A 23063-nucleotide genomic window follows, 5' to 3' on the forward strand; every position below is an offset into this window, starting at 1 on the left:
GGGTGTTCCAAGACAAACCACTTTATGGGACAGGTGGCTATCTTAATGTTCAGGCAATACAGGTTTTTAAGTAAGAGGACAAATTAGATTAAACACACCAGCGTGGCTATTAACATGGTTGTGGTGTGAAGCACTGCCATGAGTTAAGTTAGAGGTACTGGGCACCTCATAACTAAACCAGTTTCCTGATGTGAAATAGTACTTGCATCTGAAAGTTTAGCTCCCAGAATCATGAAGATTGCCTGGGTCCCGACTGAAACTGGACCTCACACTAGATCCTCCCTTAATTTTTAAAATAGGACCTTTGGGATGGGAATGTTTCCTGCATGGTGTACAGTTTGGACCCCTGCCTTGTGTGCCCAACAGTAATTATATAGTATCACAGTTTTCAGATTTGTGGCTCCAGTCTCATCCTAATCTAGCGTGTGTACTACATCCTAGGCCTGCCCTTGACTTATGAATGGGGCTGGGCCTAGAGGGATGTACTAAGCAGACCTTCTGTGTGACAAGGTGTCTACCGTCGTTACTGGTTCACACGTGTAGCCCAGTGGTGGCAGCATACCCTGCTTTTACACATGAAAAGGGAAATGGCCCAAACTGGTTCTGGATAGGCAGACAGAACCTACATCCCCCTGTCTGCTAACTCTCTATAAACGTGACAGCTGCTTACTGGAGCTGGAAAAATAAGTGAGTATCTCTCTGACCACATATGGTGTCCTTCACAGAGTATCCAGATGATTCCTGCACAACCAAGGCAGGCATCTGCCCGATATCCACCTTCCCCAGTCGTGAAGGACTTGATGTGCTGTCTGGTCCCAGGAACCCAAAGATTCCTGCCTAACTGGAGAAGGATGAGGAGAAAGCCCACTCTGCAGAAGCAGAGGGCCGTTGGAAGAGGACTAGAAGTAGTTGATTCTGGCACACGGGTGCATCCCTAGAGACTCACCGACTCTGCAACTGGCATGATAAATGTTCAGAAACATGCCTGAGTGACCATTATGTCATCCTAGTTATGCTTTCATGGCTGCTTGGCACCTGAGGAAGTGTGCCTGATCGGCTGACTCAACTGAAGCCAGAATCAACATTTGTTCAATGCTCTCCTCCTCTGTGTGCTTGGAGTCCCAGACGGAAATAACCCCCAAAGGATGCCAGGTCTAGGCTATTCTGGAGATTGAGGCCACTGCTATAAGGCACCCCATGCCAAACTAGCATCTGTCAATCGATGCACTCAAGACCCTAGTGGCAGATCGTACTGCTGTCAACATGCTCCCACCAGCACCAAGACATATCCAGTCACTGTCTGAGCCAGGGCCTGGAGAATAGGACTGCCAAACCATCTCTACGCAGGAGGCCCCCAGCATGACTAACAATGCACTCACTGGGGAATTCAGGCACTGCTGTGCATTGAGAGGCTGCCAGAGCCTAGAAATGGACAGATCAATCAATCAATCACAGTATTTGTAGAGCGCACTACGTACCCGTTAGGGGTTCAAGGCGCTGAGGGAGGGGGGCTGCTACTGGTCGAAGAGCCAGGTCTTAAGTAGTCTCCTGAAGGCTAGTAGGTCCTGGGTCTGTCGCAGGGCGGTCGGGAGGGAGTTCCAAGTTTTGGCGGCGAGGTAGGATAAGGATCTGCGGAGGTCTTGCGCTGAATGCGGGGAACGATGGCGAGGGCGAGGTTGGTAGAGCGGAGTTGGCGGGTGGGGGCGTAGAAGTTGAGTCTGTTGTTCTGGTAGGCTGGTCCAGCTTGTGGAGTGCCTTGTGAGCGTGGGTGAGGAGCTTGAAGGTGATCCTCTTGTCCAAGGGGAGCCAGTGGAGGTCTCTCAGGTGGTGGGAGATGTGGCAGTGGCGGGGTACATCGAGGACCAGCCGGGCAGAGGCGTTTTGGATGCGTTGGAGGCGTTGTATGTCTTTTGCTGGGATGCCTGTGTAGAGTACGTTGCCGTAGTCTAGCCTGCTGCTGACCAGGGCCTGGGTCACCGTTCTTCTGGTTTCCGTCGGGATTCATTCGTAGATTCTACGGAGCATGCGGAGGGTGTTGTAGCAGGAGGAGGAAACTGCGTTGACCTGTTTGGACATGGAGAGGGAGGAGTCGAGGATGAAGCCCAGGTTGCTTGCGTGGTTGGCAGGTGTAGGCGGGGCTCCAAGCGAGGTGGGCCACCAGGAGTCGTCCCAGGCGGAGGGGGTGCGTCCGAGGATGAGGACCTCCGTCTTGTCAGAGTTCAACTTCAGGCGGCTGTTTCTCATCCACTCGGCAATGGACTTCATTCACTCGTGGAGGTTGGCTTTGGCGGTGCGTGGGTCTTTGGTGAGGGAGAGGATGAGCTGGGTGTCGTCGGCGTAAGAGAGAATGTTGAGGTTGTGCTGACTGGCCAGAAACCTCTGCTATCCAAAGACTCACTGTGTGGCCTACAAACCCCCAACCTGTGAAGTACTGACAAAATCCATATGATTGGGTGTGCCTGCACCACCAAGAGAAAGAAACGGGTAACACACTATATGAGCTATTTAGCCCTCCCAGAAGTGACTGTGTTTTAAGATAGAGCAGGGAGTGCTGCACCTGAGCTAGAGACCAAACCATCATATCCCTAAGCCATAGAGAAAAACTGTGAGCCTAGCTGAGAACCACTTTGAAATACATGGGACTCCCACCCGAGTATCAGCTATTTAGAGCAACACTGTAAAGTGTAGTATTGTGCATTTTTTCACTGAAGAAGCACTGAACTCTTACTCAGCTGCTGGGAATGACATTAAGTGCTGAGCCTATGTCTCCCTGCCTATGTATCAATGTTGCCCTGCACGAACCTACCTGAGAAGCCTGCGACTGCTTGCCATCGCTACCACTGTGACAAGTGCTGAAATAGCTGTACATGGCTTAGTTTGCAAAGCCATAGTAGGACGGACCGTGTGACAAGAGAGGTAAATAACACCACACACACAGCTTTGAACCAGTACCACCCTCTGTCTCCCTATGGTGCCACAAAAAGGGTCTGACAGAGACCATGTAGACCAGTATTTCTAACTTGCCCTGTAGGCCTCTTAGACAGAGGAAAGCCTGATGTGTTCTGCCCAGGGTCCTATTGTTTTCACTGTGTGGACTGGGCTGCATAAAGACCTCATAAAGCAACAGGAGATCTACCTGCAGAAACGTGAAGATCCCTGCACATTCCCAAAGACCTCTTTCAGCCCATCACCTTCTTGCTCTGACTAGGCATGTTGTTCAGCAGGAGATGCAGCACATTTCCCGGACATGGCGATGGATGAGTGTCCCAAGACCTACTAGGTGGAGGAGAGAATGTGAGGGCTTCTTAGCTCGTTAGGAGATCGTGTTAGCTGTGCAGGATTCCACCAACCGCCCTATACTTGAAGCCTGGATTTTGTGCTTCTGAACAGGACCCAATCATCCATTTCGAGCTTTCTGGGCCAGGATCACAAATCTTTGTTTAAGAAGTTGAGGATCTCCTCTAACACCCTCAACCAGCAGATTGGAATATCCAGACAACCAGGAACATTTGGACCTGTGAGGCTAATGCCTATTCCTCAGATTCTACAATGACCCAAATGTTTAGAGATCAGCTGATGGACAGCCTGGCTTTCCAAGAGAACTGGAAAAATCTGAATACAACCAGAAACGCTCAGAGTATAGCTTCTGGGCTGGCAGAATGTGTTTTGACAGATAGACACTGTATCCTGTCGCAAATCCACAGGTCCCATGTTAAATTAATAATGCACTCTAAAAAATATTCAGAGCTATCACAAGTGCTGAAGTCTCATAATGATCTAATACTGGCCCATTAGATTCTGTGAGATACGTCTAGGCTAAACAACGAGAGAAAACCACGGCACAGGATTTTAAACAGCAAGTTATTTTCCACAATATAAGTTTGGTCTTGAGAACTAAGGGTTTATTCTTACCCCTTTCTACTGTAATAAAAAGTCTAAGGATTTTGCTGAAGTATTACTTTCGTTTAAATTAAAAACCGGATAGGATTACTTGTAATATATAATTAATTACCACTATCATTATCAAAACATGTTGGCATTTAGTAAAATGAAATATCAATTGTGCTAAAACACCCATAAAATTGAAGGAGCAAAATAATATATAATAAGCTAATATCCCTAACATCAAAATAGTCAGCCTACATAATGAATGCTACTGGTTAGCCTAACTGTTTATTGTTTTCATGAATCCAGGCCATTTTCATTTACGTGAAGCAGTTGAAGTAAGGGTTGCCATCTTTCCCCAAGAAAAATACCAGCTAGTTTCTGCAAAGCCAGGCGAGGATTCTCAAGCAGAACTTTATGCGAACTCATTTCATTGTTAACATGGCATTTCTGTTTTCGCTGTTTATTATCAGTCACGGCTCATTAGGGTACCTGTAGAACACATTTTAAAGTATTTTCTTCTAACATTTACTGTTTAAAGTACGCACTTGTAACAGGAAATAAATCCAGACTGTAGGCGATTTTGCCAATCTTTGTACCCATCAGAACATTAAAATACTGCTCAAGCCAGTATAAAAATCATCTAGGGGGGCAGCACTAGTTGAAGTGCATAAGAAGTGTGGCAACTCTGACCCTCAGCCCTGTGACGGCAGGGGTCAATGACAGGACAAAAAAAAAATATATATATATATATATATATTAGAAGTATTTTATTGTTTTTTCACCTTCACAACAACTCCCTGTACAAACCTTAGATTGAAAATAAATGCAAGTAACTGGTTAATGTGACCACTTCAGCTGTCTGTATGAGAGACCAGAGTCTCACAAATAAACCATGCTTGGTGCAATGCATAATATTGACGTGTATTTTTAGGGATCCGAGGTCCTAGAATGTTACAGAAAGCACTTTGAATATATGTCATTACTTTAAAATTGTATTACACAAAGTTGAAGGTAGGCTGCCCATAATGATTTGATGTATATAATAAAGCGGGTGCTTCCAATACATATAAGTAATAATAGCTAATCAGACTGTACCTAGTGCAGACATTTTTATGAGTCTGTTAAAAGGATACTTTCTGAAACCCTCAGCATCCTTACATTACCTCTCAAAAATAATACATCTTTGTCATCTGGATGTTTCATAAATTAAGGCACTTTAGCCTTCTCTCTCCCCCACCCCAATCCCCACACAGAGGTAGCTCCTTTCCCAGTTAACACTTCAGGAATGGTTATTTTTACCAAAACGTATGGGACCTGGTATTGTAAAATTAAAAACACATCACCTCCTTGGTCCCCGTAAAGTTGGCCAGCTTTGACCTTTGTTTATATGCCAATGTCCTCTCAGGTGAGTAGAGGCGGTGGCAGCGAGGGCGCCAAAAGGGTCATATTCAGAGCCCCGATCATCTAGAACCCAAGGGCCGCTGAGTAATGGCCTAGGAGAACGCTGAAACCCATAGATAGCTTCAACAAGATGGCTCAGACAAAAGGAGGGGAGGGTGGGGGCGATTTGATGTCTAACTTTTAGGTTTAAAAAGGAACTCCGACACCTTCCGTTCTTCTTCAGAGAGATGAGCTGGCGGTGGTGTGGGGAGATGTAGGCTTTTTTAAAATTTTATTTTTTAAGGGCAATCATTGCCATTAGTGCACAGGTGAATTGGCACTAGGGCAACGGAGTTGGGGGCCACTGTATCCCAATCATGGATAGGTTACTAGCAAAAAGGGGAGTCGGGAGCCATTTTCCTTGCTAGCATTGGTGTCAAAGTCCCCCCAGATGTTGAGCTTTTTTCTGTTTTTTTGACACAAAGGGGCAGGCAGCCCGCTTTGGGCCTCAGGCCTACGAGTGATGGCCCAGTGCAGTGGGCAGAGAAGCAGGTATCATTTGTGCTGCAGGGGTAGTGGCAGTGGGGCCAAGGGATGCGAGGGCCCAACTATACCCCTATTATGACTGCTTTACTATTTTTACTTGCTTGTATTAGGGCTCAGTATACCCTTGATATGCCAGTATTGCTTTGCGCATCAAACCAATGGCCCAAGAGATGAGGAAATTGAGGTAGTATAGACACCTTATCTTGGGCCTCAGTTAGACGGCAGAAAGGAGCATGGGAGCCAGAAAGACTGTTTACAAGGGGCAGCGAAGACTGCCTGCTTGGCAAGGCTTTCATTCTTATTAGCAAGGCAGGTGCCGTCGCACAGGAGTCCAAAGGACTCAATGCATCACAATTATGCCTGTCTTACTTTACAATAGAGGCATGGTGGATAGCATTTGAGCTTAGGGCACCCTTAATGCAAAGTGGTGGGCAACATGTGGGAACTCCTTTTTTCTGAAAGGGACGACCAAGAGTCTGGTTCAAGAGTGGAATTACGGGCAGGATTGGTGAGGGAGAGGAAGAAGAGGCAGATGGGATATTATATTCTGTCTATTCCAGGTCATGCGCTCTCATTTCCAGGTCTCACATTTATTGTGAATTACGAGATACTGAAAAAGTACTGCTGAAATTATTTCATACTCCGGTCACCGGCGCTCAATCCTGCCCCGCCCACACTTCTAATTCTTTCAATTTAGTTTTTGAAGATGGACAACTTCCAAATATTTTGGAAAGGGGGCTCAGAGCAAAAATGTTTAATAGACCTCTGCCCAAAGCTATAAAGCTTCCATAATTGTGAATAGATCCATCGATTCGTAATTATTAACAGGTTGCTTAATTCCAGAAAGTTCTATGTTTGCAGAAGTAATTCAAAAGTTTCCCTGAGGCATTTTATAACTATGTCGCATATTCTATTACTTTGACTCCGAAGGTCTAGCTGAAATGTATCAAAGTGCGAGTTCACAGTCTTTTTCTTAATTAAGAGCAAAAATTATTTTCTCTAAGCCTTTCAGCCAGGACATAGGGTGATGATATTTGAAAGACACTCGTATTAATCTTTATAGGTGCCATTTTGAATCCAAGACACTTTCATTTGCCTTGTATGTTCAAGGCCGGTGGGCTGAAATGCATAGCAGGGGTTCGGGCACTCAATTAAATTTTGAATTTCCCATTCCGAATTTGTGTGACTCTTGTTTATAGATGTAGCAAACTGGACTTCCTTGCAGATGATTCCCCTCAGGTCTGACCTCCTGCTGGTGGTAATAGCACCTTGGCAGGTTGTAAGACAAGGGGCCTGAGTGGGAAGGAGGTCACACTTCCTCCCTCCCAGCTGGCTGGTGAGAAAAGCATCAGGGTGGTGTGCCTAAAAGGCTTTACCCGCCTTTGATGTGCAAGTAGTTGTCCCGTCTTTGGAGGACAAAGCCTTAGCTATGCAAGAGGTGTGCATCTCCCACAAACTAGCCACACCTCTGAGGGTGGGATAGGAGATCTGCATGGCCAAGGAAGGATTCTGCCATATTGGCAGACACCAAGAGTAGTCAGTTCTGGCTAGAGAGTGATGTAATTCCCACAGAAGTTGTCACTGCAAGGACGACTAGCCGCAGGGACAGTAGCCCATTGGCCACTGTCCCCCACACCCTTAAACATCCCCTAAACGAGGATTTAAGGGACTCCCCTGGCACCAGAACTTAGATCTTACCTGGACAAGAAGAAAGAAGCACGGAAAGATGAGTGCACCAGCAACAGGATCTGGACTCTAGCCCCCATGTGAGGAAGAGGAGGAGGAGGAGGAGAACAAAGAGTAACCTGTGGAGACCCACACTGGAACTATGTACCCAGCGTGTGCTAGTGGTGAAAAGTCATTGGACCCAACCAGAGGGATCAACATGGACACCAAAACCCCATGGAAGACTCCAACTAGTGGCACCAGTCCCCTGAAAATTGCAGGAGTAAAGAAGTGCTGAGGATGAAGATCTGCGACCCATGGGCTGAGCCCACAGAAACTCTGTGCCCAGTATCCAAGGAATAGAAGTCAGGCCCATGCCCAGGTTCAAGACTTTACTCCCCTCCAAATGACCTCCAGCCACCAGAAAGCTTGTGGACCACCTTTGCAAGTGCCAGGGCTTGTCAGTTGCCTGCACATAAACCAACGGCCACAAGTTCACCAACTCCAGACCACCCCACCCCAGCATAAGGACAGAAACTGCCAATTATTCCCCCCAACCCTTATGGTTTTGCAGCCTGAAGGAAGTTACTTTGACTGGAGCAGCAAAGCAGCTTTGGCACGACCTGCCAGTGACCGACAGCTAGGAGCTACCTCTGCACCCAGAGCCACTGGACAAGGTGGAGAAGATCCAAGCATTGATTCCTGGTCCTGCCCCCCCAAAAAGACCTCTACATCCAAGGGGTAGAGTGTGAGTCCACCCCAAAGTCCAGATTTGCAATGGAGTGCAAAACGCACCACGCACTGCGGACCCGTTCAGCACCAAGGACAGCCAAATCACCTCTGCAACCGGACTCCCTGAGCAAGGTAACAAAAATCTGTCTTTTGACGCATGGTCTAGGCTCCTGCAGTACCTTAAGTTCCTGTGGGTTCAACGAAATGCCCAAATGCAGACTGCTATTTCCTCCATTGACTTCAATGGGCGACATTGAAATCTGCAAAGTACTGTATTTTCCAAAGACTTAACAATTCATAACTCTGGTTGTACAAAAGCTAAAAAGTTTGTTTTGGTGTCTAAATTAAGAGTAAAATTGAATCTATTTTTATAAATTGGTTTTGTATTTCTGTTGAGTTGTGTCATTTACTTATCATCCACGTTGGTAATGTGAAATGCTTTACACAAGTTCCTCTAAGTAGCCTGACTGCTCTTTGCCACACTACAAGGACTGAGCTAGGGTTTACCAAGAGTGAATCAGAGGTCCACTTCTGGGTATTGTGTTGGTATTCCATGGTAAGACAACCTAGTCATACCATTTAATACCTTAACCTTGCTACAGTTGAGATCATACATTACTTGATTTGAGGTTTTAGGCAAGACATCAGGCAGAGCGGAGGGGTGATGGCAGAATAGTAATACACCATTGTTACCCAGATTTTCAATTAAAAATGTCTGTACATATATCTTCTGAAACACTACGATTGTACAATAACTTTTAGGCAAGTACCTTGAAGGCTACTTTGGGAGTACACCAGATTAATCAAAGCTTCTAATATTCTGTAGTGAGTGAACCAACCCTCACATCAATTTCCCCATAACTGTTGGGTAATTCTTTCCAAACCTTCGCAAATCAGTGAGAAAGATTTTTACTTGAATCTCTGTGAATCGAACCAGAATACAAAACTGAAGCCAGATCGACCACTTTAGCTGTTGTAGGCTCACCCGATCTCCGGCTGTTCTCCTAAAGAAAAAGTTTCTCAGTAGATTAATTCATATTCATGTCATTCATTTACACAAGCATCGCTAAATACTGGTGGACAGTATAGCATAGATGACAATATTAAAAAAAAGATATATATATAGTAAAACTGAGCCCACTCCATGAAGTATTTTTATCTACAATATTGCAAGGTGGTTAAATGTATAACACTCAAATACTTGTAGTGATGTACCAGTTCAAGTCTAAACTCCTGAACGTACCACGTGCTTGTTTCTAAATCCAAATATCTGTTTTTGATAAATCCACTTCCAATTTGTTGATGTACTTTGAGGACAAAACTGTGCAGATACTGGAGACCAACCAGTCGCTCAACCAGCAAATATATAATTTGCAAATGGTAAAAATCAAAACCACAGTGCCCCAAGTTTAAGAGGAAGAGACTTTGTGAAGTAAGTATGATGGGGAGAAGGTGTGCCAGAGAGCTGTGCAGCAAGATGACCATCTTTTGAGGCATCTCTACTGGACAAGTGATTAATCCACCTACATTCTGCCATCTTGGGAACTGTGACCCCCACCCCAACGTCTGCCTACACTAAACAGCACTCTACCCGTTGAGCCTGCTATCTTCCCTCAGGAGTCCCCAAGGATGGAGGGCGGAGTGTGGCCTGCTTGCGGAGCCAGGGTATCTCTATGTTTGCAGGGAACTCTGCTGCTCCACATTGGCTCAGGAGGGAGGCAGCCAGTGGGGGATCCACAGGAAGCTGCAGTGATGGTGCTGCGGGCCCATCGAAATCAGATCCAGTAGGTGCTGATGTGGCTGGTGCCACAGACTGCATTGCTGGCACGCTCCCCGGGAGAGGGGCGGTAGCGGTCAGGCGGCCATGGTGATCTTGTCACACTCATCGTGAGTGAGTGGGCCCCTTCTGCTTATTCAACTGCAATGGCCACCGCCAATGAACAGGACATAGGAGAGCAACCGCCATGCCCGATCAAGACTGTCACCTCTGCAGTGGCTGGCCCTGCGGAAACTGCGTCTGCTTGCCCCTCCCTTGTTCCACTGGGGTGAGGCGGCACCCATTTGGCATTACATCCTCTGATTCCATTTTTGGCCCCTGCTGGTACTGACACGTTGTCCATCCCAGATGGCCGAACACGACTCCAGGCAGCCCAATCTCACCTTCTCAGCTAAGTGATGTGCAGGGGCTTCGGAGTCATCCTTGGAGGCCTCGCAACAGGGGAATACTGAAGGGGGGGGGAGGGGTCAATTCTACCCTGGATCAGGCATCAAAAGCAGGTTCACTTACCTTAAGCAGAGCCAAAACGTTATTGGCGCGAAAACGGACACCATTACCACCACGTTAGACCACATGATGGAGAGACTGGACAAACAAGGCGTGCACCATGACCAGCTACTGATCCGAGTACCAGAGGTGGAGGATGTTCACACTGCCATTAATTTGCATCTTCTGCGGATGGAAAAAGTCCTCGAGCCAATTAAAATAAAAACGAATACCTGGAAGTCAGATCTCAGCGGAATAATATCTGTAGACCAGGACTCCCTAAAACTACTGCAATAGACAAAATGGACATCTATGTGGAAACTATACTCCGTTTCCTGTTCAGTGATAACTTATCCTCATTGGTGGTTGAGCTGCGCATCACTTGCTGGCCCCCAGTGCAGCTAATAATGGCCCCCATTCTCAACTGTAAAGACAGAAACAAGATTCTGCAACTGGCCTGGAAGTGCCAGGGGGTGTAGTATCAGGGAAATTCCGCTCTCTAGCTATACAGATTTTACCCAAACTGTGCCGATGCATGCCGAGAGTTTCTGCCAACTAAGCGCCTTCTGCAAAAGGCTGAGAATTCATACTCCTTAATTGACTCTGCCAAACTACGTGTTCCTCTACATGGTAAACTTCATCTTTTCACAGATACTAAGGCTGCTTTGAAATTCTCCTGCAGGCTTCCTGCCCCCTATATATGTGTTTGACCGTTCCAGGGATAGCTCCAGATGGTGAATTGGATGGCGTTGAATAACTGTACTTCTTCGCTGCTTTGCAGACAGCGGTGGCACATATGGCCGGTGCTTCTGTGTAGGTGAATTGGTCAAGGTATGCAGCTATGGCGACATCCGTATCTTAATGTACCTATCCGTGAGTAGGGGGCATGAGCCCATTGGTCGGCCTAGACATCCAGTATTAGTCAATTTGGGATTGCACCAACCTGAAACGCCACAATCTTCCAACTCGGCTACTCACCCTGCCACCTACTGATGCCAGACGGATGTATTTCCCAGATACCCAAATTTGGATCGATGTTGCGGGGAGGAGGAATAAGGGTTGAAGTTTGTTAACTTTTCTCTTGTCATGTTCCTGCAGAGTGCTTTTCCTAACCCGCTTATCAGCGACTATCTGATTTCCCTCTGCACCCAATAACCCCCTGCCACATACTACTGGTGATTCACACAATACAATCCCCCCGTGATGAACATTCTTAGATGTCTTACTTGTAATATCCAGGGGTTAAATGAGCAGCGTATGGCCCGCCTGGTCTTGGCTTACCACAGCAGGCACCACATTGACATCTGTTATCTTCAAGAACTCCATCTATCCAGTGCCGCCCATTCTTGATTACATGCCGGCTGGCCAGCAGAAACATATGCAGCTGTATTCTCTAACTATGCACAATAGGTGGTGATATTCGTCAGCAAGGGGCTACCTTCAACCCCCAGGGCAGGTATATCGATCATTGCACATTACAGCCCTTCATTTGGGTGTTCTTATATGGACCAAACACCAATTGCCCTGATCTCTTTGCAGAATTATAGAACCAGATACAACCAGGTGGGTCCTGCCACAGTGCTGTGGGGTCGCAAATTTAATGTACCCCTAATTCACCCCTGGATCAGTAAAGCGACCTAAGATGCCTGGACCCTAGAGCTGCTGATCGACTCGATTAACTTATTACAGACTATGAGCTGCAGGATGTTTGGTGGCTCAAACACTTCCTAGCACGAGGGTACATGTATTGGCACTTCTCACAATATTTGGTCCAAAATCGACTACTGGCTGGTCACAAAGTATGCACACTCACAGAACTCTCAAGGACCATGCACCGGTTCTCTTGGAGATTACTCCAGCACATGGCTCCTCCCGGGAGAAGATCTGATCTACTATTATAGAATACTTCTCGCACAATGCCCAATCAGAGCCTTTGCCTCCACTATAAGGGAGGCATTCAAGGCGGTAGTACAAGGTGCATGCATTGCTAAGCAGGCGGGAATACTGCGCTCAATTCGTACATAGCTTGCCAAACTTGAAGCAGAGGTCCATTCGCTTTAATTGACGTTTTATGCATCTGCGACTCCTTATACTTACCAACTCAGTGAGCTATTGGACTCCAGTCAGCTCCTTTGGCTTGAGAACTCCCATAGGCAGTTTCTCTATGATCCAATCTCCATTGAGAATGTTGTGCAGGTGATAGAGTATACCTGGGGACAAGGTTCCAGGGTTGGATGGCCTCACTACATCCTTTTACAAAGAATATGTGCAGTCCCCTCCCCTCCCCCCTTCCCCCACCCATTTACTGGCAATCTATGAGAAGCCTAAGCAGAGAGGGACCATGCCCCCCACACTTTGTGAGGCAGTGATCATGACTATTCTAACGCCTGGGAAACTGCGACTTATATCAGGAATATGATAAACGTGGATAATAAAATCCTTGCCAAACTGCTAGCGAAAAGGCTACTCCCATAACTGCCAGATATTGTTCAGCCCGATCAGTTTGGATTTAGTTCCCAGGCATAGCGCTTCCCATAACCTTCGCACAAAGTTTACACTCAAACCTTCCATCAACTTTCAGTTGAGAGCGGCAACAGTCCTTTTCGACTCCACCAAAGCGTTCAGCTCCTTGAAGTGGTCCTATCTGCTGCAACTGTTTCAGCTCCCTGGGCTTAGCCCCCTCTTCATCAGCTGAGTCAAAATATTATATATGTCAAAGCCTTCTAGACTGCATAAATGGCGACACCACAATCCCATTCCCTGTGACCAGAGGAATCCAGCAGTGCTGCCCCTTATTGCCTATATCATTTGCAATAGCAATGGAGCCATTGGTAACCCGCTTGCATCAGCACCACTCGCACAGAAGTCTTGCCTTCAATGGCACGAGCATTCTGGTCTCTATGAACATAGACAATGTACCCTTGTATTTTTGTGACCCCCATATCAATTTATATCCTGTAATCTGTGAGGTTATCAGATTCGACGGGCACTCCAGCATTCATGTTAATTGGTCCAGGTCTGTACTCGTTCCACTTACTTTGGCAACAGACCACTTCACTACTGAATATCCCATACAGTGGGCTGAGGGACAGACTCGGATCTGGACCTCTGGGTCAGCGCGGACATGAATGATAACTGGGAGGGTCAACTATGGTGCACTGATAACTTGGCTTGAACAGCAGCTGCCCATTTGGACCCGGCTACCCCTTTCTATGGCTAGTAGAATAGCAATTGTGAAAATGACTGTACTCTCTAAATTTCCCTACCAGTTCATCAATGTCCCGATAACTCTTCCGAGAAACGTCTTAAACCACCTCTCGCAGCTCATGGCACTGGCCTGGGCGTGTAGGCAACCTTGGGTTAACTGGTATAGGCTGACCCTCCCCTTGAAGCATAGTGGTGCATGCCCCAGAAATGGAATATTATTATTCCACGCAAGCACAGGTTGCACACTACTGGATCTACCCCACTCTCTTCCGGGCACATTGTGCTACTGAAGCAGCTCGCATTCTGCCCTGCCCTTTTAACATTGCGATTTACTTGCCTGTATGCCAGCCATGGGAGGAAACTGACACAGTGGCCTGTACAACCTGGGTGTAGGACCGACTGCGACATTGCACCCGTGCCCCTTGCCTTTATTCTCACAAAATGCCCCTAAAGGCACCTTCTGCTTTCAGCAGCTGTCCACAGCAGGGCGAGTCATCAGCTCACGCAACTACACCTTCTTAATATAAACGACTTTTACCCCAGTGAGAAATTCATATCAGTACAACACGTGCTCTTACTTCCCCAATACACCCCACTTAACGTTTTCACATATTACAGATTCGGAGAAACATTCAGAACCATTACCAACACGTTCCCCCAGGCCCTGCCACCTTACATGCACTTGACATTTTGACTACTTCTTCCCATCTGAAACCGATCACAAGCCTCTATAATGCCAGGGATGGGGAAAGCATATCGTCTGACGTCTAAACCATGTTGATTTTTACGATGGGCAAGAAGATTTAATGTCTATTTTGTCCGACACAGAAGTAGACATTAAGTCCCTCATTACGGCTTCGGCAGTCTTTTCAACAGGCCGCCCAAGTCGCGGGTGCCAGAAGACCGCCAGCGGTCCGAAGATCGTCATATTACAACTTAATTCGAATTTCCACCTGTTTACGGGCGGAAATCTAACACCGTTGGCCTGGCAGATGGCACAAAAGAGGCATTTTCCACCGCCAGCACCATTACACCAAGAGGACTCCGCCCGCCTCATTGCGATACGCAATACAGCGCAGCGATCTCCTGGACGGCGGTGGGGTGCTGGCGGTGGAAAACGCTGAGACCCATCCCCTCCCGGAAGACCACCTCGCCGAGACAGGTAGGTGGACCCTCCGAAAGGCGGGTGGGGGAGATCAGTCTGTGTGTGTTTGTATGCAGAGGGGTGGAGGTATCTGTATGAGTGCATGTTTGTGAGCGAATGGCGGTGTCTGGATGTATGCATGCGGTTGGGGGGGTGTCTGCAAGTGTGTGGACGTGTTGGGGAGGGGTGTCTCCAAGTGTGTGGACGGGTGAGGAGTGTGTGGACTTGGTATTCCTGTTGCTGAGTGCGTTATCACCAGGGTTTTCATGACAAGGTGACCGCCGCGGAAAGCCTGTCGGTTTGACGAGTCGTAATACTGCTGCTGGCCTTACGGCTGCCGCCAGGCCGGAGGTACTCATGGCGGCATTGTTGTGGTTTGGCGTCAGCTAAACCGCCAGACTCGTAATGCAGCGGTCTTTACTGCCGGGTCTGAGACAGTAAGACCGCCACACTCGTAATGAAGGCCTAAATCAGTAAGTAATATGGAAGCTGTGGGCACTCAGGCTTTCTATCAGTATAAAACCTTTGTAGGCCTCTGATCTGCCTGCGAGCACTGAATTCCGCTCCCCTCCACCGCAATGCGATCATATTACCACTCCAGGCAGAGGAACACTTTGTGGCCCTGCCCCCTCCAAACACTGGGTGAAGTGCTGTCAGTCTCCTCACATGGAAACTGTGGTGGGTAAACCCTTGCCTTTCACTGCGTCCCCCACCCACCCACCATGCCAGAGGAATGGAGAAAGTGACTGCCACGTCAGAGCGCCACCAATGCACCTGCAGAGACTGATGTAGGAAGTATGTGGGACAAGTGGATTTTTCAGGACATGTAGCTCTTATTAGCATTTGGTCCTTTGGCAAAGTAGATTATTTTTAAAATTCCACAACTCTGTAATACTGTGGAAACCAACGCACTTGTATGTGCCCCTAGGGCATGTTGTATCATTTGCCTGGTGCCCCCGGCATGCGGGTAGGCAGCGCCACTTGTGAGTTTAAAGAGGAGACCGCAGCGCTCAATAAAGACTCTGAACACGTAGTTACTAGTTCTGACCTGCTGGAAGAAGTCACCCGGGTATATTTATTACAATTGCCCATGTGACTGTCAAAACCATAATGGTAATGTGCAGACGGGTCTGCTATGAATGCCCCCTCTCTGTCAGATAATGTGGGCTACCCCATCCCACAACATAATAAGGCCTATCTTGGCTGGGCAGTGGAACTCAAATCAGTTGCATTATTGCTGTACAAAAGCTCTTTCGCCCAATTATAGACTGCACTTACTGCATCTCTGCTATTCCCACGGGATGTACTGCACTGCTGCAAAGGCCTCTCAGAGGATGCAAAATGCTGCAGATGTGGGGCAAACAACACTTCTCTTCCTTCATCTAGCATAGGAGTGTTCCGTGGTCGCTCAGTTCTAGACTGCAGTGTAAGATACCATTAAGGACTATTGGCCTGACAGAACTTCCCTGGTACCTGCACGGCTATGTAAGAAACATTCCCTGTAGGGTCAGGCTTCTAGCGACAATGCTGTTGCTTCTAGCAAAGAGCAGCGTTGCAATCCATTGAGGCAACACCCCCTCTCCCCACAGTTTGAAGCTTAGATGATCAATCACGAACCAATCATGTCATGATACCATCATGAACAACTTTCCCAACGTGGGGAGTAAATGCCGCTGTGATTTCACGCAGCAGACATTTGGTCCCCCTTTTTCCACCTATCTCTCATTGCTATCAGACCTTGTTTCCATTACATATCATATGTTTTAGAATATTGAAATAATATCACACATCTATCCAGAAATTGTATTGATTTCTCAAAAAATCCTAACATATCAATGTTATGTCCCCCAAAGGCAATAGTGTGAATACCTGGAGGAGATAAATGGGACAAACCCTATTTTTATTCATACAGTGTATCAGTGAAAATGGTAATAGGTGACCTAAAGTCGACCTGGACCTTCAATTTAATCTTTCTAATAAGTGAATCACAGATAGGGTCACCCGTCCTATTGTGGTCCTGATTTGCCTCCAGCGTATTAATGGATAAAACTACTCTCCTGTCAAAGTCATTAACAAACTCAACAGTGTTAACAGTATTTTCTGTATTATCTTCTTTGACAAGTCCCTGTTTTTGTAAATTTCTGCAAACTTTCGCAAAGTGCCCCATTTCCAAACACTTAAGGCACGACTTATTAATAGCTGGACAACTCTTTGTATTGGCCATATGATTGTACAATGTGCATCTAAAACAAACATTAGGACCTGTTGTTTTCCTACCTTTCCTATGATCTTTATCAAGTACAATGGGCGAGTTCACGTTAGAAATTATTGCATTGACCTGTTCTGTAGTTATTTGATCCTTTTCTTTGTTCAGTTCCTCGAAGGCTCTTTCAACACCTCTGGCTATCCCCAAGGTTTCTTTAAGATTAGGATCACAACAGCATAGTAACTTTTCTTGGATTTGCTTGTCAAAACAATTCACCACAATTTGATCTCTAAAATAGTTGCCAAAATTACTATCAAATCCACAAGTAGCTGCTAGCACCCTATTTCAGCCAAAAATGTGTCAATAAACTAATGCTGTAACTGTTTACTGGTGAAGAATCTGAGTCTTTCAACAATAATACTAGTATCAACCTTAAGTTGGTTTCTTGATTCTAGTGAGTGCTTCAATATAGATATCCTATTCTGAATCGGGAGGGTGTGGAGCAGTGGATAAATGATCAAATGTGTTGACCTTCAGCACCCAAGCAGTTATAAAGAAGAGCTTATTTTCTTTTTGAATTGAATTTGTCGCCATCAATAGCAACTAGATAACTATCAAAGTTTTTAGGCCACCGATTCCACTTATACTTTCTAACTCCTGCTTCAGCTAAAAATGGCGGGGGAAATTAATATTTTGCATTTTACAATAGGTATAATATGAAATCCATAAACTGAAAGGCAGGAATTTGTCACCAATGTAGCCTCATATATAAATACTAAGGCAGCTAAATAGTTTTTGACAGAATTGATGGGAATTGCAGGAGGCTTGTCTGTCACTGAAGACAGGCTATGATATTGAAAGAAGTGTGCCATTCACTAGAAATGAAGGTTCATCATAGATTGTTTTTTTAAGGAAAATGCACCTGTCGCTAAAAACAGGAAAGACATTTTGAAAATAAGCATGCTTGTTGCTGAACTTAAAGATACATTAAATGTTTCTTCGACATGGGATGCCTATCGTCGTTTGGCAAGCAAAAATGCAGAACTTAAATAAACATCAAATGTGCTCGAAACTGTGTGCCTATCGCCGTTTGATAGGAAAGGAATGCAACTTTACCCAAAAGATGGCTGCCACAACGTCAATAACATGTGCTTTACAGGAAATTGGGCTTGCTATAACGACGTGAACGAACATCTTTGTAATAACGCCATGAAATGTAATGCCGCACGCATAGCTCAATTAAGGAGCATGTGGGGAGGTGCGCATGTGGGAATAGAAAGGCTCACGAAGCAGCGCATGAGGCCAACACGAGCTAACTTGATGATGTGAAATAATAAGTTATTATGGCCAAGGTCTCTTTAAATTAGGGTTGTTTAGGGTAGATTGTAACATCCATCTACCCGTCGTGTTGAAGGTCGCGTCACTTAGGGCCATATGTACAAACACATTTTCCCATAGACACAGAATGGGTAAAACCCTTTGCTACATCTGGCCCTTAGTGGCCTAACAATGAATTCAGGCAATCTTTATATACGTGTTCAGGGCCGTACAGGTGCTGTCAGTGGCGCTCAGGGAGCAAGCCCATCATCGCCAAAACATGTTGTAACGACACGAACACTAGTGGCATAATTTAAAATCTTGTCATTATTTCCGGACAGCACACGACCTCTCCACCAGCATATCCAGAGTCAGAAATAACAGGATTCGAAAACAGAATATAACACATTGTTTCGCACGTCCTTCAATTGGCACAGATCAACACTAATCACTGGCCCCTACAGCCTTCAACGACAGTCCAAGCACACACTAACAAAAACAGTCCCTTTGCTCCTTTATTGTTCACTCTTTTGCCTTCTTTTAGGCAGTAGAGAACAATTACTGCTAATTAAAGTAAAAGTGAATAAAGCCAGCCTATGCAACCCCTGTATGAGAAAGTCCAAGTCTTCAAGAGCTTGGCAACTACCCCCTTAAGGCAGGGGTCTTCAAACTGGGGTGGGTCCCACTGGTGGGTACCTCAAGTGATCCTGAGGGGCGGTGGGCATGCTCTGGCAAAAAACAGCATTATGCTGCTAACAGGGCTTTGTTTTCAACTGAAAAAAATGAGCAGCAGTAAACCGCTCTGTAATGGGCCATCACTAACATATTTTGTCATTTATATTGAAGCTGGGAAGAGAAGGGACTCCAATTACTCTTCTAATAATCTCACTGTGAATAGGTTTACATGATAATAAGGCCTGCCTGACCCGAATAGTATGTTTGGCATCATGTATTCTATTGCATTTTTAAAACAGTAACATAACTGCAAAGTTTAAATATGTCTACAAATATTTAAAACACTACCAATTTAATAGAATAATTGTGAAAAATGTATAAGGGGGCAGCAATATTTTTTCTTTCTCGCTAAGGGGGTTGGAGGGGGGGACCTATGGCATTAAAAGGTTTTAACACCACTGCCTTACGCCGTATTGCAGAAGTCTAGAGCTGTGGATGTACTCATACCGACATGTCTGCATTAAAACAAATTGGCTGGGGCAATCCTCACTCAGGAGTGTTCATGCATCCATCAAGCAAACTGCCCTACAAAAACTGTATACTAATTTAAAAAGTAAGCAGGGTTCATAGAACTCTTTCTGTGCATCATCACAGCACTAGAACAGTTTGCTTTTCATCCACCAGAAGAGGTATGGTGCAGGATATGGAAATTAAAAGTCTGACACTGCATGTGTTCGCCATGGAAGAAAACGGATGAATTCCTTTTTACACTCAACCATTGTAGTATGTCCTGCTTCTAAAACACTGCAGTTTCTGTGGACAGGGGAACTTGGCTCAGTAGAGTGAGGCGGTACCAAACACCTTCAATGACAGGATGGAAAGAAGATTTCAAAAAACTAGGTTGCTTGGTTGGAGTTTTGAGTGGCTAGTTCATTTCTTTCAAATCCCATCCCCTGAGGATATAAACTGGTCCTGTGAGCCAGGGATAGGGGTGCACCTTTATTCCCACAAGAAACTCTTTGTCAAGCCAAAATAGGATTGCACTATGGAAAAAAGGCTACCCTCCACTCACAAGCTGGGACCAGCCATTAAAGACTGGTGAGAAGTATGCATGGTTAGTGACTGTAGGAAGAAAAGGCAATACAAGTCCCTATGTGCCAACGGCGTGCCTTACCAGCCCTAAGAAACAAGGCACAACTGCTGTCCTAACGATCACTGACTGAAGTTTGGAGAGATACCAAGACCAAAGACCGCGCTGCTATCAAGCCTGACCCAACACTACTGTCGGAGAACAGATACTCTTCTTTACTTCTGACATCATGAAATCATAAATGAGAGTATGTCTGACAACATCTGCAGAACAGCTTGCTTAAAGCGTTCTTTCTTCGCAATTGGCATGTTGTTTGTGTGATGACCAGCAACAGAGACAGTCGCTACAACCCCAGCATGATGCCTTCAAAACCCCTTGCCAATCATGAAGTTCATGCCACATCCAAAAGGCCTACAAAAGCATGCAAGTTTGCCATAAGTTGAGTAGAATTGAACTGTAGCATGGTTAACTTTGGAGAATCATGGTTGAGGCTGTGCAAGGCCAGATTAGGCAACATCCCAGTAAGACAGACAATGCACACTACTACATAAAGTATCCAGACCAGGCATGCAACCTTCCTGGAAAACACTGACCATGTGCATCAGAAATGCACGTGACCAATGTCAGATATCACCAAAAGAACAGGAAATTGTGCGCCTTCTGACATCACAGAACTCTCTGAATTTGTCCTGCAAGTAGACACTATGGGCTTCACTACGACTTTGGCTGCATAGACAATTATTTATTATATCCTATTCAAGTATTATCTGTAGCAGAGCACTCCACAACAAACATATCTCCCGGGTGAGCTTTGACTGATCACCATCATCCCATGAAAGTCATTTTACCAGGCATTTCTGTCTTGGTTTACTTTCTATCAGGCAGGTAACTTTAAGGCAGCTCTAGAACATCTTTTGAAAAGGTGGCAGTGAAATGCAGCAGTGAAATGCGCGATGGGGCTGTGCCTGGTGGCCCCTGCACTGCCCATGCCAAGTACATGGGCAGTGAAGGGGCCCCCAGGGGCACCCGGAGTCCCCCCTTACCGCCAGCCTTATGGACAGGCTGGCGGTCGGGGACTCATAATCCCCAGGGCAGCGGTGCTTAGACCGCTGCCCTGGGGATTATGACCGCCTGGCGGTAGCCTGGTGGTCAGTTGGAGTGGCCGGCGGTATGGCCGTGGCTAATGCGCCATGGTCATAATTCACTGCCAGTACACCGCCAGCCTGTTGGCGGTGTTACAGCCAGTGTACCGCCGGCTGCCAGGGCCGTAATGAGGCCCTATATCTGTGAGACACCACTAATGTGCCTTAGGTGTACATCAATTGTTTAAATAAGCATGTGAACAATCACACTTTTTATAAACTAATATGGCTGCATAGACAATTATTTATTATATTATATTCAAGTATTATCTGTAGCAGAGTACTCCACAACAAACACATCTCTGGGGTAAGCTTTGATTGATCACCATCATCCCAAGAAAGTCATTTTACCAGGCATTTGTCTTGGTTTACTTTTTATCAGGCAGGTAACTTTAAGGCAGCTCCAGAACATCTTTTGAAGTGCTTCCCCCATATGTTTACTACTTAAAGTATTCAGTGATTAGGGGGAAAAAATACCGGCTTTAGGTGATGTTACCATTTTTTTTATACCAGCTAAGACATAAAATACCTGTCTTGCTTGTAGAAAAAGCAGCCAGGTGGCAGCCTTATCTGCACAGTGCAATGGTCACATACTTGCCAACTTTATTTGTGGGAAAGTACGAGGTGTGCAGATGTAGGATTTCAGAGAGAGAGAGAAAAGGGGTATAAGTCATCAACAAAGGGTCTATATAAAAAGGTCAATAAACGGGAGCGTCTGTGACACTCTTAAAGACCAGACTTGAAGTTTCCCGAACTGAAACATTTTCAATTCCGTTAATTTACAACAAAGCTGACAGCACTGGCAAAGGCACTTGACCGTACTTGTTTAGGCATATGCGTAATATGGTTGGGTGCAGCAATAATAAAATTAAAATAAAACTCCGAGAGGCGCCCAAGTACTGGTCAGAAGGCACACTGTACAGACTACGCCTCTTGGAAATGTTTGCTAGCACGCTTCCTTGGTCACGTCCTTCTCAGAGATGCTCCCCCACCTTCTCCACCCCAATTAAATATCTGAATCTGGCCATTTGGCGGCTAAAAATGAAACTCGGATCTGCAGAATGACGCTCACCCGAGACCTTTTAGGATTCGTGTGCAAACATAACACCTTTGAGCATAAACTCTACCTTCCGACACCTGCGTGGCGTTGGAATTGGGACACCAACCTGTAATCCGCCACTGAGTAAACTCCCCGGTAGCTCTCCCTCCCCCTCACCTCGGCCCGCTCCTCTCCGGCCCGCAGCGTTCGCAGGGCTCGCAGCGCTTCCCGGCCCCGGCAGTGCTCCTCCCCGCGCTCGGCGAAGGCCTCGAGCAACTCCAGGACCCGCACTACTTGTGGCACCAGCGCAGCCACCGAGTCCGGCCCGTGGGCCTCATGCAGAGCCCGCAGCGAGGCGCCCAGAAGTCCGGCCATGCATAGTACGTCCGGGCGGGAGAGGAGTCTGGGAGGCCGCGTCCAGAGCCCCGGGTCCACCTGGGCTCCCGGCTCCAGACCCTGGGGCTCCATGCGTAAATGTCACTCTGAAGATCACTACCGAAAACTCTCACTGACATAGCCACGTCCCCGCCCACTTCCGGATGTTAAGAGTGGGCGTTCCGTGGCCAATGACACCACTACAGCGACATGCTGTCACTTACGCTAGCGGCTAGAAGCAGCCAAACACCCGGTGTGTGAGCCCGGGTCCGAGCAGGCAACTTTCGTCCGCGTTGAAAGGTGATGAACGCAACTACTGTGCCGAATGTTCTACTTCTAATTTTATGATTCGACAAATAATTTGTATTCAGCATTCTACACTAAATTTAGTGCA

At 46.4% G+C, this 23063-nt stretch overlaps 1 protein-coding gene across 1 annotated transcript in view; it reads right to left on the reverse strand.

Annotated features, from left to right (window-relative positions):
- RILP (Rab interacting lysosomal protein) overlaps positions 1-22817 on the reverse strand; it is a 148599-nt gene extending 125782 nt beyond the window's left edge. Inside the window, exon 1 of the mRNA XM_069226116.1 lies at positions 22472-22817. Within this exon, the coding sequence (XP_069082217.1) occupies positions 22472-22762 (291 nt within the window). The 5' untranslated portion in view covers positions 22763-22817. The remainder of the gene's footprint in view (positions 1-22471) is intronic.
- Between the last annotated feature and the right edge of the window lie 246 nt (positions 22818-23063).

The sequence above is a fragment of the Pleurodeles waltl genome, chromosome 3_1 (assembly GCF_031143425.1).
Source record: "Pleurodeles waltl isolate 20211129_DDA chromosome 3_1, aPleWal1.hap1.20221129, whole genome shotgun sequence".
NCBI lineage: Eukaryota > Metazoa > Chordata > Amphibia > Caudata > Salamandridae > Pleurodeles > Pleurodeles waltl.